Source organism: Ilyonectria robusta (assembly GCF_021365365.1).
Source record: "Ilyonectria robusta strain PMI_751 chromosome Unknown BGZ61scaffold_7, whole genome shotgun sequence".
In the NCBI taxonomy this organism is placed as follows: Eukaryota; Fungi; Ascomycota; class Sordariomycetes; order Hypocreales; family Nectriaceae; genus Ilyonectria; species Ilyonectria robusta.
The window spans coordinates 778,204-791,098 of NW_025764441.1; the positions used below are offsets into that span (position 1 = coordinate 778,204).

Consider the following 12,895-nt stretch of genomic DNA (forward strand, 5'->3'; position numbering starts at 1 on the left):
GTACATTGATTCAGCTGGGTCCTAGGTGCAAATTTGTAGTGTCTGCGAACAGCAATACTCTGCCGAGTATATTACATGATGATTGATCAATCTAACGCCTACTCACTCTCGACATCCTCGCGAATGTTACGAACCAGTGCATGGATAACTAACAGTATCTATTCCTGTCCACCATAAAATGCAAACCAAGGACGAGTACGAGTCAGGCCCAGGAATATTACTTCCCTCCATTCCTCGCCTCCTCCATTCCAAACGAGAAATGCAAATCAAACCGAACAACCGATAGATCAAATTCCACAAACTGTAGCCAGAGCCCCCAAGATCCCAGATCCAGTATCCCAAACGTCCCAGTTCCCAAAGAGAAAAGAGCAAGGAAACCAAAAAGCCCCCCAAACCAGAATCCAAGTTCCCCCTAAACAGGGAGGAAGGAGACGCCAAAAAGGTCATCATGCATCGTGGGTCATGCCGCATTGCCATCGTGGATATTCTCCACATGTAAACACACAACATTCCAATACCAAAAATCACAATTTTGAAGTCATAAAAAACAAGAGTCGTGAACCGCGTGAGGAGTCATCCATCGTCATCAAAGCAAGGAAAACTGGCCAAGTCCCAATTGCGCCCCTGTTGCTTACCATTGCCATGTCTCACCACTGTCCGCTGCCATGAGGATTGAGTCCTGTCACTCGAGCTAGTTCCCACAAAGACATTTCTATGCCTATGACATAGAGGGTGGCTATAGGTGGAGAGTGAGATACGGAGCGCCGTTCTCACGATCCTCGCAAGTAACAAACTTTTTGGGGATGTTAGGGACCCTTGGAATGCCGCGGTTTGCATTTGGAGTAACACTCAGGCCCTCCGCAGCACTCCTACGGCCACGAAGGACTCGAGGAAAGTAGGATTCTTGCAGAGGCGGCTTCGATTCGCCTGATGCGATGCGCCTAGCTGCAGGCCTTCCCTGGCGGTTGGGCATCTCGGCGGAACTTCTTGTGTTTGCACCCGGGAGACGACCCAGGACACGCTGGGCGAGCGTGTTATACTCGCGGCTGGAGCTATGGGGGCCTGAGACACTCCGACGGGGCGCGAGGACGCGGCGGGAGGCAACATTTCGAAGCTTGGGGGCAGGGATATCGCGGGAGGCCGACTTCCGAAGTTTCTTCTTCGGCGTCGGAGGGTCATGTGCAGAATCCTCGCCTTCTTCGTCATCCGAGGCAACAATCGCAGCCCGCTTAGTTCCTCGGGAGGAGGCGGGAGAAGGCATCGGCGACGGTGTGCGAGAACGATTCGGGGAGCCTGCGCGAGAGGCCCATCGTGGTGCTGGAGGTTGGAGAAAGTCGCGAGATGAGCGAGTAGAGTGAACAACGGGAGCGGGGGCAGCAGGTGAGGGCGACGGCCCACGGGCGAATCGGGGTGTTGGGGGAGAGAAAAACCCCGAGGCTACCAACTCGTCGTATGTTGCAGCTTCCGGTTGCTCGTGAGAAGAGCGTTGTTTGGGCGCCGATTGAGGTTTGGAAGATGATGATTTGGGGCGTGTTGCTGGCATGGGAGCTCGGTGAGCAGGCGGTTGAGGGGTGACAGATCGAGGCGGAAAGCGAGCACCCGAGGCACCAGCTTGAGCAGGGCCTGGAATAGTACCAGGAGGGGGTTGGCGAGTCGATTGGATGGCATGGGAGGTGAAGAAACCCGAGGCAACGAGTTGGTGATAGTTGGCCAGGATTTCTTCTCGGGTAGGCATCTCACCCTTCTGAACATCCTCCTTCAGCTTCTCCTCTCTCGCCTTGTCTTCCATTTCGGTTTTCGCCTTTTCGTCACTCTCCCTCTCTCTCGCCGTAGACCTCTCCCTTGGCCTTGATCTAGATCTCACTCTGGACCTCTCCCGGCGATTCTCGTCCCTCTCTCCCTTGCGGCTCCTGTCCCTCTTCCTCGAGCCCTTGTCCTCGTCGGGCTCCCTCTTCAATCCAAGGCGACCGCGGACACCATCCCAAACTTGTCCCAGTAGTCGTCCCTTCTTGACTTGCTTGTCGGCCCAGTCGTCACTGACCGGCCGGGGCTGCGACCTCGTAGCGGGGCGCTCTAGCGCTTCACGCTGTTCGCGGTCGAGGAAGTGGACTGGAGGTGCGGCCGATGTGCGGTCGTTCATGGAGCCCTCCTGGAAGCGGCTCGGGTTCACGCTGATAGCGCGGCGAGTGCGCGGCGGACCCATCTGGTCGTGCGTGGTTGAGGAATTGTGTGTATGTGTGTGCGGCGTGTAAGTGTTGTCGAGGTGTATGTCCTCGCTTTGTTTGTAGGTTCAACTCGGCGCTGGTGCGAGTCGTAGGGTCTTGTCGATAACTCGAGAGTGGAATTGGACTGCTTCCAATGTGTTTGTGGCCGTATTCACGGGTGATGCATGTTTGGGTATATTCAATTGCAATGCGTCGTCAGCCGGAGGGAGGGACTGGCCAAGGTGGGTGCTTTGTTGATGTGGTGATAGCCACGTGACTTCACCACGGCAACGGAAGGAATCGCACTAACAATGGGGAAGTCAGTGCGGGAGCGGGACGTGCGACGGGCAACGGCGACGGGCTAACAACCGCTTCGCTCCTTCTCCCGACAGTACCTGCAGCGGCGCCGACCAGGGTTGGACCGGGGAGGCGGTACGTACCGGGGCAGCTGCAACCCGAGCAGGGGGAAACCGGCATCGCAAATGCACGACAATGGATCTCATTAATTTATTTGAAGTCAAGGACCTCGATGCCCCTGCCTCTTGTGGCCTGTATGCCTCCTTTTGGCTACTGGGTTTGTCTCTCCAGGTCACAATGCTGCTCAATTCGCTTGTAGCCTCGGGATTGCATATGTCTTGCATCAATACTTTGTTTCATGCCTCACCATCTGCCTTTGTACAAGAGTATTGCCCGTCGCCACACACATATTACTATTTGCACACATCAATACATACATACCTAACTCAATCCTAAATAATTATCCATCATCCTAATAAAGAAGTCTAAGAAATGACATTTTGAGGTTCTCAGGCTTGCACACAACAATGAGTGCGAATGTGACAACAACAATATGAATCTCATGGTACACCGTCTCCGCCCTGAAGACAGCGTCATGTCTTCCTCCTCACTACATGTCTCTGAATGGCCTGCATCACATTTCGGCCCGCAGCTCGATTCTCCAGGCAGAGCCACAGCGAATCCAATTCCTCATTCACAAGATTGTGTAGCTCTCGCATCTCAAGAGACACCACAGAATATGCATGGCAGGGATTTTCACTTTCATCACGATATCAAACACGTATTTTAAACCTTGTCAATTACTATCGCCGCGAAACACACAGCAACCCAGCAAAACTCCGGGCCTTCTCGGCCATCAAACCCATTCCGGGTGGCATTGGCCTAGTAGCACGCCTCTCCTGTCCCTATCAACTGTCAACGTCGCCAGCAGGGTCATCCGACGACATTCAACCGGTCTTGAGAGTATTGTAAATCCCCAACGGATGAACGTATTTTGCGTGTTTGCTCGCAATCCAACAAAAGTGTAGGTAGATAGTCATGAACCAAGAATTGAAGATCGCAACTGCTATGAAAGTTCCAAAAAGGAGAGTAGGTCAGACACTAGGAAATAAGACACAACAGGCCATGTCGTAAGTTGGTGTTGATGGTCATGGTAATCCGTCGTCGTTTTCCAAGTAACCATGCAGCCAAAATCGTCGAAAAGACACTTCAGTTGAAGTGACCCGATCATCGGGTTCCATAAATCGTCCCGAGCTTCGTAGCTTGGGTACCCCAAAGGCAGGCTGAAAGACCATTACACCTGAACTCCTCAACCAAGACCGCCTATGCCGTCCACCCCCATCCGGATTTTGTAGGAGGTTAGAAATACACAGCGCCGGAACGCCTCATCGGACCGACCCAACAAAGTCATTCAACCCTGGGTATGCAAGTCGCACTCTCCCATCACGAGTGATATTGGTTGAACGTCACCACGCCAATCTTGCCGTCTGCTCGTGAGTACAGGCCTTGGTCAGGCTCAGGAGTTACTCCGCGACGATAATTGCCGTAATGCGGGTCAAGCTGGCGTTGTCCGTTGTGGAGTGACATGGTGTTCTGAGTGAAGACAGACTCGTGTTTGCGCTTGCCACCAACGGAAATGAGAGGAGGCTCGGGGAAAGGATCCGTCTGTGCCTCAATTGGCGGGAGTGGTGAGATGAGCGACGAGATCTTCAGGGGCGGGAGCTTGTGGCCCAGAGACCGGGTCGGGTGTGCTGTCACGGGAGTAGGCGGGTACGAGGGTTGAGAATCACGTCGAGAGTGACCGTCAGTTGAGTAGACCGAGGGTGATGGCGGAACGTAGGCGTTGGATGGTCGTCGATCGTAGACGTCTTGCTTCATGGACGCAGCGGGTGATGGGCATGCGGGAGGAAGGCTGCGGCTGGGGTATCCGTAGGTTGATGGCGGCTCCGGCTTGGGGTAGGGCGACTGGCTCGTTGGGGTGTAATGGCCGGAGGCGGACACGGGTGGCAATGGCGTGCTGGGTTGAGGCGCATACTGACGAGGAGCAGGATATTGGGGGCCAGCGGAGTCGCCGAATGACAGGTGACGGGATCCAGCTGAACTCGGTTCGTAAGATGGAGGCGGGGGCGGAGGCGGGTACGGCTCGACAACCGATGGCCTGCGCTGAGGCTCTGGGTATGTGACACGCTGCTCGCTGGAGTTGCTTAGAGATCGGGCACGGAGACTGTGAGGATCCTCTGCGACCGGAGTCGAGGTTCTTCGGCGAGAAAACTCTTCCTCACGGCGATCATATCCTCCTCCAGACTTGCCATCCCGCTTCCTCATGCGGACATCACGTCGAATTCGGACACGGCAGCCCTGGTCGGCCACCGTCTTGCTCAGCTGGGTGCTCTCCATGAGACCGGGGAACTTCTTGGCGCTGAAGACGCTGAAGGGCAGCGTCTTGATTTCCATCCTCCAATCCACGCCAGGGGGCAGGTCACCATCGGTAGGCTCCAAATCGAAATCCTTCTCCTCCTTGGTCGTCTCAAACAGACTGAATGTTAGGCGGTATCGGCCCTCGTGGCGAACAGAGAGATCGGGGAAGATGAAGTAGCCAGCCTCGGTTGGGCGGTCGAGATAGGCCATGCCGGAGGCGGGAACTCCAGTTAGAATGGGCGGGTTGTTCGTGGCAGGTGTCTGAACACGACCGTGGGCAAGTGGGCGGGCATGTTCCAAGCTGGCGTAGAGGAAGAAGTTGGCGTTGTAGTCGAAAGTAATATCCTTACCCTCTTCCACACTGGGGCCTTCAATAATGCGCAATTCGACAACGGGAGGGGGATCGACGGGTCGGCGGTCGCTGTTAGCTATTGCGAGTTAGCACCGGGGAGACTGCCAATGAGACGAGGCCGGGCGTGGTGAATGCGTCCTTTGCCGCTCAATGATGGCTTACCCTTCATTCCGGATCCACAGGCTCGAGCTCGCTCAGGCTGTTGCAAGACGGTCATCTGGTACCAGAGGCTGCGGTTTCCACGAGTGACGCGGTGGACGCGGGCAACGGTGTCCCGCAGGGCGTTCGTCGGAATAGCGGAAGGAGTCGCCATGGTGTCGGTTTAGGTGGAAGATGAGGATGGAAGAGTAAGTCCGGGAGATGAGCGCTCGGCTAGGCTTGAAGGAGTGGTGATAGATCGGGGGATCAAGCCTGCAAGAAGCGCGAAGTCAGCAATCTGCGACGAGAAACGGTCGTTGAAAGTGCATGCGAAGGCAAGTGCGGCAAGTTCACTGGGGAAGTCTAATTTGACGGAACCGAGGGAACGGGCTCGGCCGTTGATATCTAGCTGACTTACCCTTGGAAGCGTCACACCCAAGCCAGACAGTTCAATCAATCAAGTCACTAAAGTCGAAAAATCGAGAAGGCGAATGGAGGAGGGAGCGTGTTTCTCGACGCGACCCGAAGTCGTAATATGGAAGAGGAGGAGCGGGTGGGAAGGACGAGAGCGAGTGGCCGGGGGCGGAGGTGATGAAGAGGAGGACGAGGAGCCACGAGGTACCAACAAGCCCGGACACAGTGGGCGCACTGGCTGGACTGGGCGCTGGGAGCTGGGGGAGGCCACTGGGGTTCAGGTCAGGAGCAGGGCTCAGGCATCGGGGGGGAGCGAACGAGGGCCGGGGTGTAGCCAGCCAGAGGACTCAGAGACCAGAGAGAACGGGGCGTGGCGTGGCCTGGGGACTGGAAACCGGACAGTGGATGAGTGGATGAGTGGATGAGTGGATGAGTGGGCGAGTGGGTGGATGGACGGGAGAACGGGAGACGGGATTGGCAGCGAGGTTTGGGATTTCGGGGGTGGAAAGGCAAAATGGCTGAAAGGCCCGAGTGCCTGGATTCGGTACAGCTGACTCGAACGCCTGGGTACGTTTGGTACGTCTGGTTGGTACATACCTACGTCTGGTACGTTTGGGTACGCCTGGGCTGGGACGAGCCACAGTGGGCGAGTGTGGGTGACGCTGGCCGCCAAGCACGAATAGGGATGGCCGTTCGCAGGCACGCCGAGAGTTCGGGAGACTGCGAGACCGCCGCCAGGGAGACGGATCGATCGCTGGGCTGCTGGGCTCACTGGGCTCGCTGGGCAGAATTAGAGTTGGCTCTATCTCGCCGACCCTGAGTTTGGGATCTGCCTTTGTTGGCTGCTTGTTTCCCCAATCGAGTCGTGGTACACAGTAGAGGCGTTTGCCGCTGATGGCGAGAGTTTCAATCCGGCGTCTTTGCGACCGAGAGCCCTCTCCCGGGGTCGTGGACAGTGCCCCGAGGAGCCGCGAATGTCTTGCTCGCGGCGGGTCTGCCACGGGCCTGGGTTCTCGACAATCTTCTTCGGGCCACAGGCAGGCAAAGGAGAGACACCAGACGACTGGGGGTGTGTGTGCATGGGCAGCGTGGGCGCTGGGAGATGGAGGCAACAGGAGAGAAGAGATGAGACAAGAAGCCACCAGCTTCAGTGGCAGCCAGCCTGCGAACCGGACCGGAGAAGGGCTGGGAGAGGCAAGAATCAGCGCCCAGTGGCCTGTGCCTCAGCGGAGTGGCAGCACTTTCGGTGGGGGGAGGAGATGGCTACGGGGTAGTCGTGTGCGGCCCTGTGCGGCCTGCGTGTCTCTGTACCGCGTACCTCACAGGGCACTGACAGCGCCTGACAGCACCCAGCACCCAGGAATCGGTACCAAGCGGAGGGGGGGGCAAAAACGTTCCCGGGAAACGACACGCAGGCGGCGGGCGCAGGGGTGGCCGAGCAGTGGGGAGCGTGGATGGACGGGCTGGGAACGCGCACAGCCCGTCCATCCATTGATTGATTGATTGATTGATTGCTGGCTCGACGGGCGCTGGATGCACGTTGCAGGCACTGTGAGGACGAAGGAAAAGACATCGATGGACCGGGGTGTCGGAGGTTGCAAGACCTGTTGGTTGCTAGCGCCTCCCAAGTCCCAGAGACTCCATCGGCTCCAGCAGCTGGGGTTTGGTGGAAGCCTATCATGTCTCTCTGCCACCCTCCAAGATGCGCCGGGGATCCATCCTAGACCCTCCTTAGCCCTCCCTAGCCGTCCATTCACGCCTTCGCACTTGAGAGTCGCCTCCTCTAGCGCCGCCACGGCGTCGTGGTGCGTCGCTGGTGCGTCGCTTCCAGCGATCCATCGACGCATCTCCCGGGGCCGGGCACGCGACGGGTCTGCCAAGGAACCAGGCGACTGGCCGCCAGCACCCCTTGGACACCCTCACTGCCCATCGCCGGCCTGCCCACTGCCCATTGCCAGACCACCAGGCCACTCTCTTTCTCTCCCCGGCTCCGCGCTAGCTGGGGTCCAGGCTCGGTGGTTGCAGAGCGGGTGACCAGGGTGCATCGGTGATACCAGCCAACACCCGCCCGCACAACGCAATCACGACGGGAGCACAACGGAACACGAAAAAGCCAGCAGCCGCTGCCGTCGGTTCAGCATCGAAAGGAGCCCGATGGAAAGAAAATCTAGAAATAATGTCATGTCGTCCATACCAAAGGGTCCTGGTGCAGCACACCCACTTCCGCTTCGTCCCCTGCCATTTTGCCTTTGCTCCCCTTCCCCTCCCCTTCGCTTCCCCACAGAAAAAAGAAAGCATCACGCTGACGGAACATGTACTCATATGTAGCTAGTGGAATGGGCTTGTCAGCGGCGCTGACGTAGTGGCTAAGAAGGTTGCGTTGGTATTGTGGCCAGCACTTTGGCACTGGTGGCCGACGCGGAAGAGGACCAAGCCCCGACCACGTTCGCCCCAAGATTCCGCTATCTCTGCCGCAGGAAGTCTTGCTGCTTCTGTCTCCCTCGGACTCGCTTGTTGTCTCTTCCCGCAAACTGTCCCCCGTCTCCCGCCTCCCCATCCCCGTCCCGCGGACCGTATCTGAGCTGCCCCATTTCACTGATCGGGCTCTCTACCCGGGAGGGAATGGTTGGCCATGGGGCACTTCCGACTGTGGCCTAGCGCTGCGCTAGCAACGCGGGATGCAGGACCCGGCTGGCGGGATCCTCGAGGCTAGCATGAAGCTAATCCTAATCCGTCTCCCACTCATGTCTTCTCTTCTCTCACCTCTGCCATCTTCACAATCGCCCTTGTTCCTTCCATCGATCCCTTCCCGTACCGTTTTTACAGATACTTCTTAGCACTGTCCTCCACAGGGCTTTTGGGACAGTGCGCGCCACTCATCTCTCTCAACCATGGGCCCGTATCTAGCATGGCACAATGATGGGAAAATGGCTATGCTTGTCACAAAGACTTTGCTCCGTATACTACGTAGTACCGAGTGCTACCACGGAAATGCGCCTTCTCTGGGAAGACGAGCTGGTTCGATTCTGCTCCCCAGAAGCTAGACAATGTACTACGGTATGTGGTATGTACTCTGTATGCTGGATGATATGTTCAGGCATGCCTGCAGCTGGTGCTGCTCCTGCAATGCACATGCGGTGATGCAAGAAAAGGACCATGGAGGGGGCAGCCGGGTCCTAATTGTTCACCACGCTTGCATCGGTCGCCACCCATTGTTCAGGCCCTGCCACGCACCCAGCGTCTCTCAACCTGCACAGCAAAGTCGACGATCCACCCTCCCGATCGCTTTGTCCAATGTATCGACCCTGCTGTCGAGTCCCTGGTTGAGTCCCTGGTTGAGTCCCTGGTTCCCACGCTCGCAGCTCTTGGCCTGCTTCCAAATAGATAACTGGATCGGTTCGCCAGCGAGGGAGCCCAAACCGACGCAAAACAGCAGCAGTAGCAAGGAAAACCGCCAGACCGGACGGGCCGAACCAAGCCTATCGCCCCTGCCACTGCAATTTGTGCAGCTGTACCTGCGGAGCGATGGCTCCCCGTCCACCAGTCCCACGCCGCCAGGTCCTCAACCTCGATGCATCAAATGCAACCTCTCATTCGTCGCCCACTTGGCAGTCTGTCCTCATTGAGCGACTGGCAGATTGGGAGTGAATAATTCGAGACACCTCATCCAGTCTTTCTACTCCTCCATCATGCTCGTACCGACCTACCGGGACGGAGGATTATGGTCAGCTTACGTCAGACTTATTGTGCTATACCGTGCGCGTGTCTGGCGTCATCACACTGTGGAATACAGATCGGTGGCTTTGTACAATGTCCACGGGCACTGTGCGGTCCATCTCATCATCTTGAGCTAGGGCTCCCGTACAGAATACGCTATTTGTCGGCAGTCTCACCTTGCACTCTCGCGACGGCATCTGGGGCCATTACCTGCTCTGAACAAGCCACTCATCTCCATCTACAGCTGTTTCCTCAGGTGAGGCGTCGTCCCAGCCCGTAGCGCGCACTGCCAAGAACTACCCTCGTTCCGCCCCGACCTCGTACGGACAATTCCCTTCAGGAGGTAACGTGATTGCGTTGCCTGCGGTCCAGCAATTACAGTACCCTGTTTCTGGCGCCCGCTACGGGGCATAGGCGAGTCCAGGGGAGAGTTGCATCCCGGCTGGAAAAAGAACCACCGGGATCGGGCTTAAAGAGTAATAGCGGAAGGATTGGCACGGAAGTCACTCCCACGTCCGTCCGGAGCCCTTTATCAGGAAATATCCAGAGTCAACTCCTTTCCGCCCGCATGAACATGGCCAACATGAGGCCGACCAAGTGTCTCCAGGCGCCGACGTGGTGAACCAACCAACCTCATCCACCTGCTGATCCAATGCTGATCTAACACCCCAACAGCCTATCCCAGGAGGATCCAGTACCTTGGATGCGGCATCTGCGCGGGCCTCTCAGCGCTCCAGCAGCAAACTTACAGTGGTCCGCAACCTTGGTTCCCACCCGTGTGCGTGTTGGTTGCCTCTGTGAATGGGATTTGGGCAAGCCACGGCATAAGGGCTTCGTATTATACCCATACTAATCATGTACAGTGCCAGGATCGTTTCATTCCTCGGTCCCTGTACGAATATGTCGCTTCAGGCCTCCCTGCCGAGCCTGTCTGTCTCGCCGGCTCCCCTAATCCCCCGAGTCGGCTCCCTGTTCCATGGCCTGTCTTGAATCTCGTTACCGATCCCGATTGACGGAGCACCACTTCACTTACAACGTGCCGGTCTTTATCCAGATCCCCATGCAGATGGATGGTCTCCGCTCACCAACAGCAGCGGCACAGCGCAGCACGGCATAACGCAGGAGGCAATTCTACAAGCAGTTACCCGGATAGACAACGCAACACACAGCATGAAACAGGGTCGCTTCCACTTCTGGCTCATTGATTGACCCATTTGTCCGCCTCGATCATCCACCTTGGTCCCCATTCTCCAGCGAGGTGGCCTCCGTCCTCGCCCTTCGCCTGCACCGCATGCGTGTACGCCACCCAAACATGCCCCTCATCCGACAGGTCAATCCTAAGCTCCGGAGTACCTGATGAGGCATTCCCTCTTCCCGCGGGCAAACAAGTCTCTCAACCGTCCAACTGTCGTCCCCCAAACCAAGGGACTAGAGGAAACCGACGAAAAATAACTTTGCAAGCTCTCCGAACCATGCCGCCCTGCATACCAGCTGTCCCGACAGCCAGACACGTGGGCTGGCCCAGAGCTTGAATCATGCCTTGACATAACACACCCCGGTGTCCGTTCAGCGTACCGGTGAGTCCCGGACTTCGCAATGTTCTTAATGTCCATACATAGTAAATTGGCCCTGAATCCTTCCCCCACTTATTGCCTTCCGGCTTTTTTATACCTAATGATTTAGGACATCTAAGCCTTATACCTTAGCTTTAGTCCATACAAACAGTGCCAATTTATCGAGTCGATAGGTACCAGCATGTCAATTCCCCACTCTTCACCCCGAGACAACACAATGTCTCTGTGAAGATGAGGTATTCGTAACGATCCCGCTCACCATTCGCCAGCTTTAGCCACCTGGCAAACGTCAAACCAGCTAGGAATCTGACAGCAAGCCAAAGCACGGCGTGGCGGCCCATCCGCTCGGATAGAGCCTCTGCTTCCGCTGTCACCACCACACATACAACCTGTCAAGTCAAAAGGCCCCGGTTTCAAGTACAGGACTGTGGTATATATCTGCCCTGTGTTATGACATAGCATGCTGTGGCATAATACCTTCGCCTCAAGCATCCTAGCAATTCCCCGTATTGCCAGGGAGCACCGGGCGCGTAATGTGAGTCCCCAGCCGCGAGCCCATCCGTGTTCCATCCCCTCATCCAACGCCGGCATTTGTCTCACTTGCCTCATCGGAACTGACCCAGCCTAACCCAGACGGTCGGGGACTCAGTCCTGGTTCTGGAGTCCCAGTCTCCTGGACAGAGTCGCGATGAGGACAGTGGCTTCAGCCGTACGCCCGCACGATGCGCCATACCATCCCTTGGCCAGTCTATGGGCAGATCCAGATGCTTGGCGCATTGATGGTCAACTCAAACCCAGCACGGATCTCTTTCGGGCTGGGCTGATGCCACATAATCGCTCTGCATCCGCGAGTTGAGAGCTGGGCCCAATTGTTTGCTACACATTCGAAAATGCCAAGTGCTGTATACGACATAGGAACCACAACATTGGCCATCAATGTGGTTAGCTGTGCTCTAGGGTTGACGAGGCGTCCAGTTGCACACGACAACACCAGCCGACAATCCACCAAGCAAAAGAAGCTTTGCGCGATTCTCGCCTCCGCCGCCGGCCGTCACTGGTCACCTGTCACCTATCACCGCAGGACCGGAGCTGCCAAGCGGAGCCCTCAGTTGCAGGTGTTTTATACTTCACTTCAGTCTGGCGTTTGCCACGTTGGTCCTACAGCGTAGTGCGACTCTGTTGCTCCTCAGGTTCAGCAAAGGCTACCAGTCCTGTCCCTTGAGTTTGTGGAAAACGGGACCGGAACTCCTTTTCCTGTGACTCCCTCTGTACATCCAACTAAGAAGCGTATGTTTGAGTGGTACCCGCCTGCGAGGAGGCTGGTAGACGCAATTGTAGAAGAAGCAAACATGCAGCATGCCCAGTGCCGCCTTAGACTGGTCTCGGCCTTTGTGTCTACATGCACTGCACAGTCCGTGTCTTACAACTGCATGCACCCTTCCTCGTCTCTGGACTCGCTGGGAGTCGCAGGTCTGTGACACTTATCCCACTGGCGATTTGGCTCCCAGGCCACCGCCAGGTAGTGCCACTTAGCCTCTACCGCTCTGCCGACGGCATTCCCGTTTCTCGCTTGGATCCAGGGCGCCTCTAACGCGATCTGCTCATCAGGACGGCAGCCTCTTATTGTCGTCTGCCACCTCGTCACATCCCCTAGCGATCCGTAAATGGCGGCTATCTTGGACGGAAGACCCGCCCGGGTGGACACCCGTTGTCCCCCGTGGCGATCACTTCTCCACCGCCGAAGCTCGGTGTCGGCCAGCCTCCGCGGGCCTCCGGGGGAT

At 56.9% G+C, this 12,895-nt stretch overlaps 2 protein-coding genes across 2 annotated transcripts; both read right to left on the minus strand.

Moving 5' to 3' along the window:
* Window positions 1-736: 736 nt before the first annotated feature.
* BGZ61DRAFT_348566 (uncharacterized protein) lies at window positions 737-2,203 on the minus strand (the record flags this gene model as incomplete). The annotated part of the gene is made up of 2 exons (XM_046240071.1): window positions 737-1,801; window positions 1,865-2,203. The coding sequence occupies 2 exons, from the start codon at window positions 2,201-2,203 to the stop codon at window positions 737-739; spliced, it is 1,404 nt and encodes a 467-aa protein (XP_046106027.1).
* Window positions 2,204-3,944: 1,741 nt separating this feature from the next.
* Window positions 3,945-5,584, minus strand: BGZ61DRAFT_530997 (velvet factor-domain-containing protein; the record flags this gene model as incomplete). Its single annotated transcript, XM_046253648.1, has 2 exons — window positions 3,945-5,347; window positions 5,434-5,584. The coding sequence occupies 2 exons, from the start codon at window positions 5,582-5,584 to the stop codon at window positions 3,945-3,947; spliced, it is 1,554 nt and encodes a 517-aa protein (XP_046106028.1).
* Between the last annotated feature and the right edge of the window lie 7,311 nt (window positions 5,585-12,895).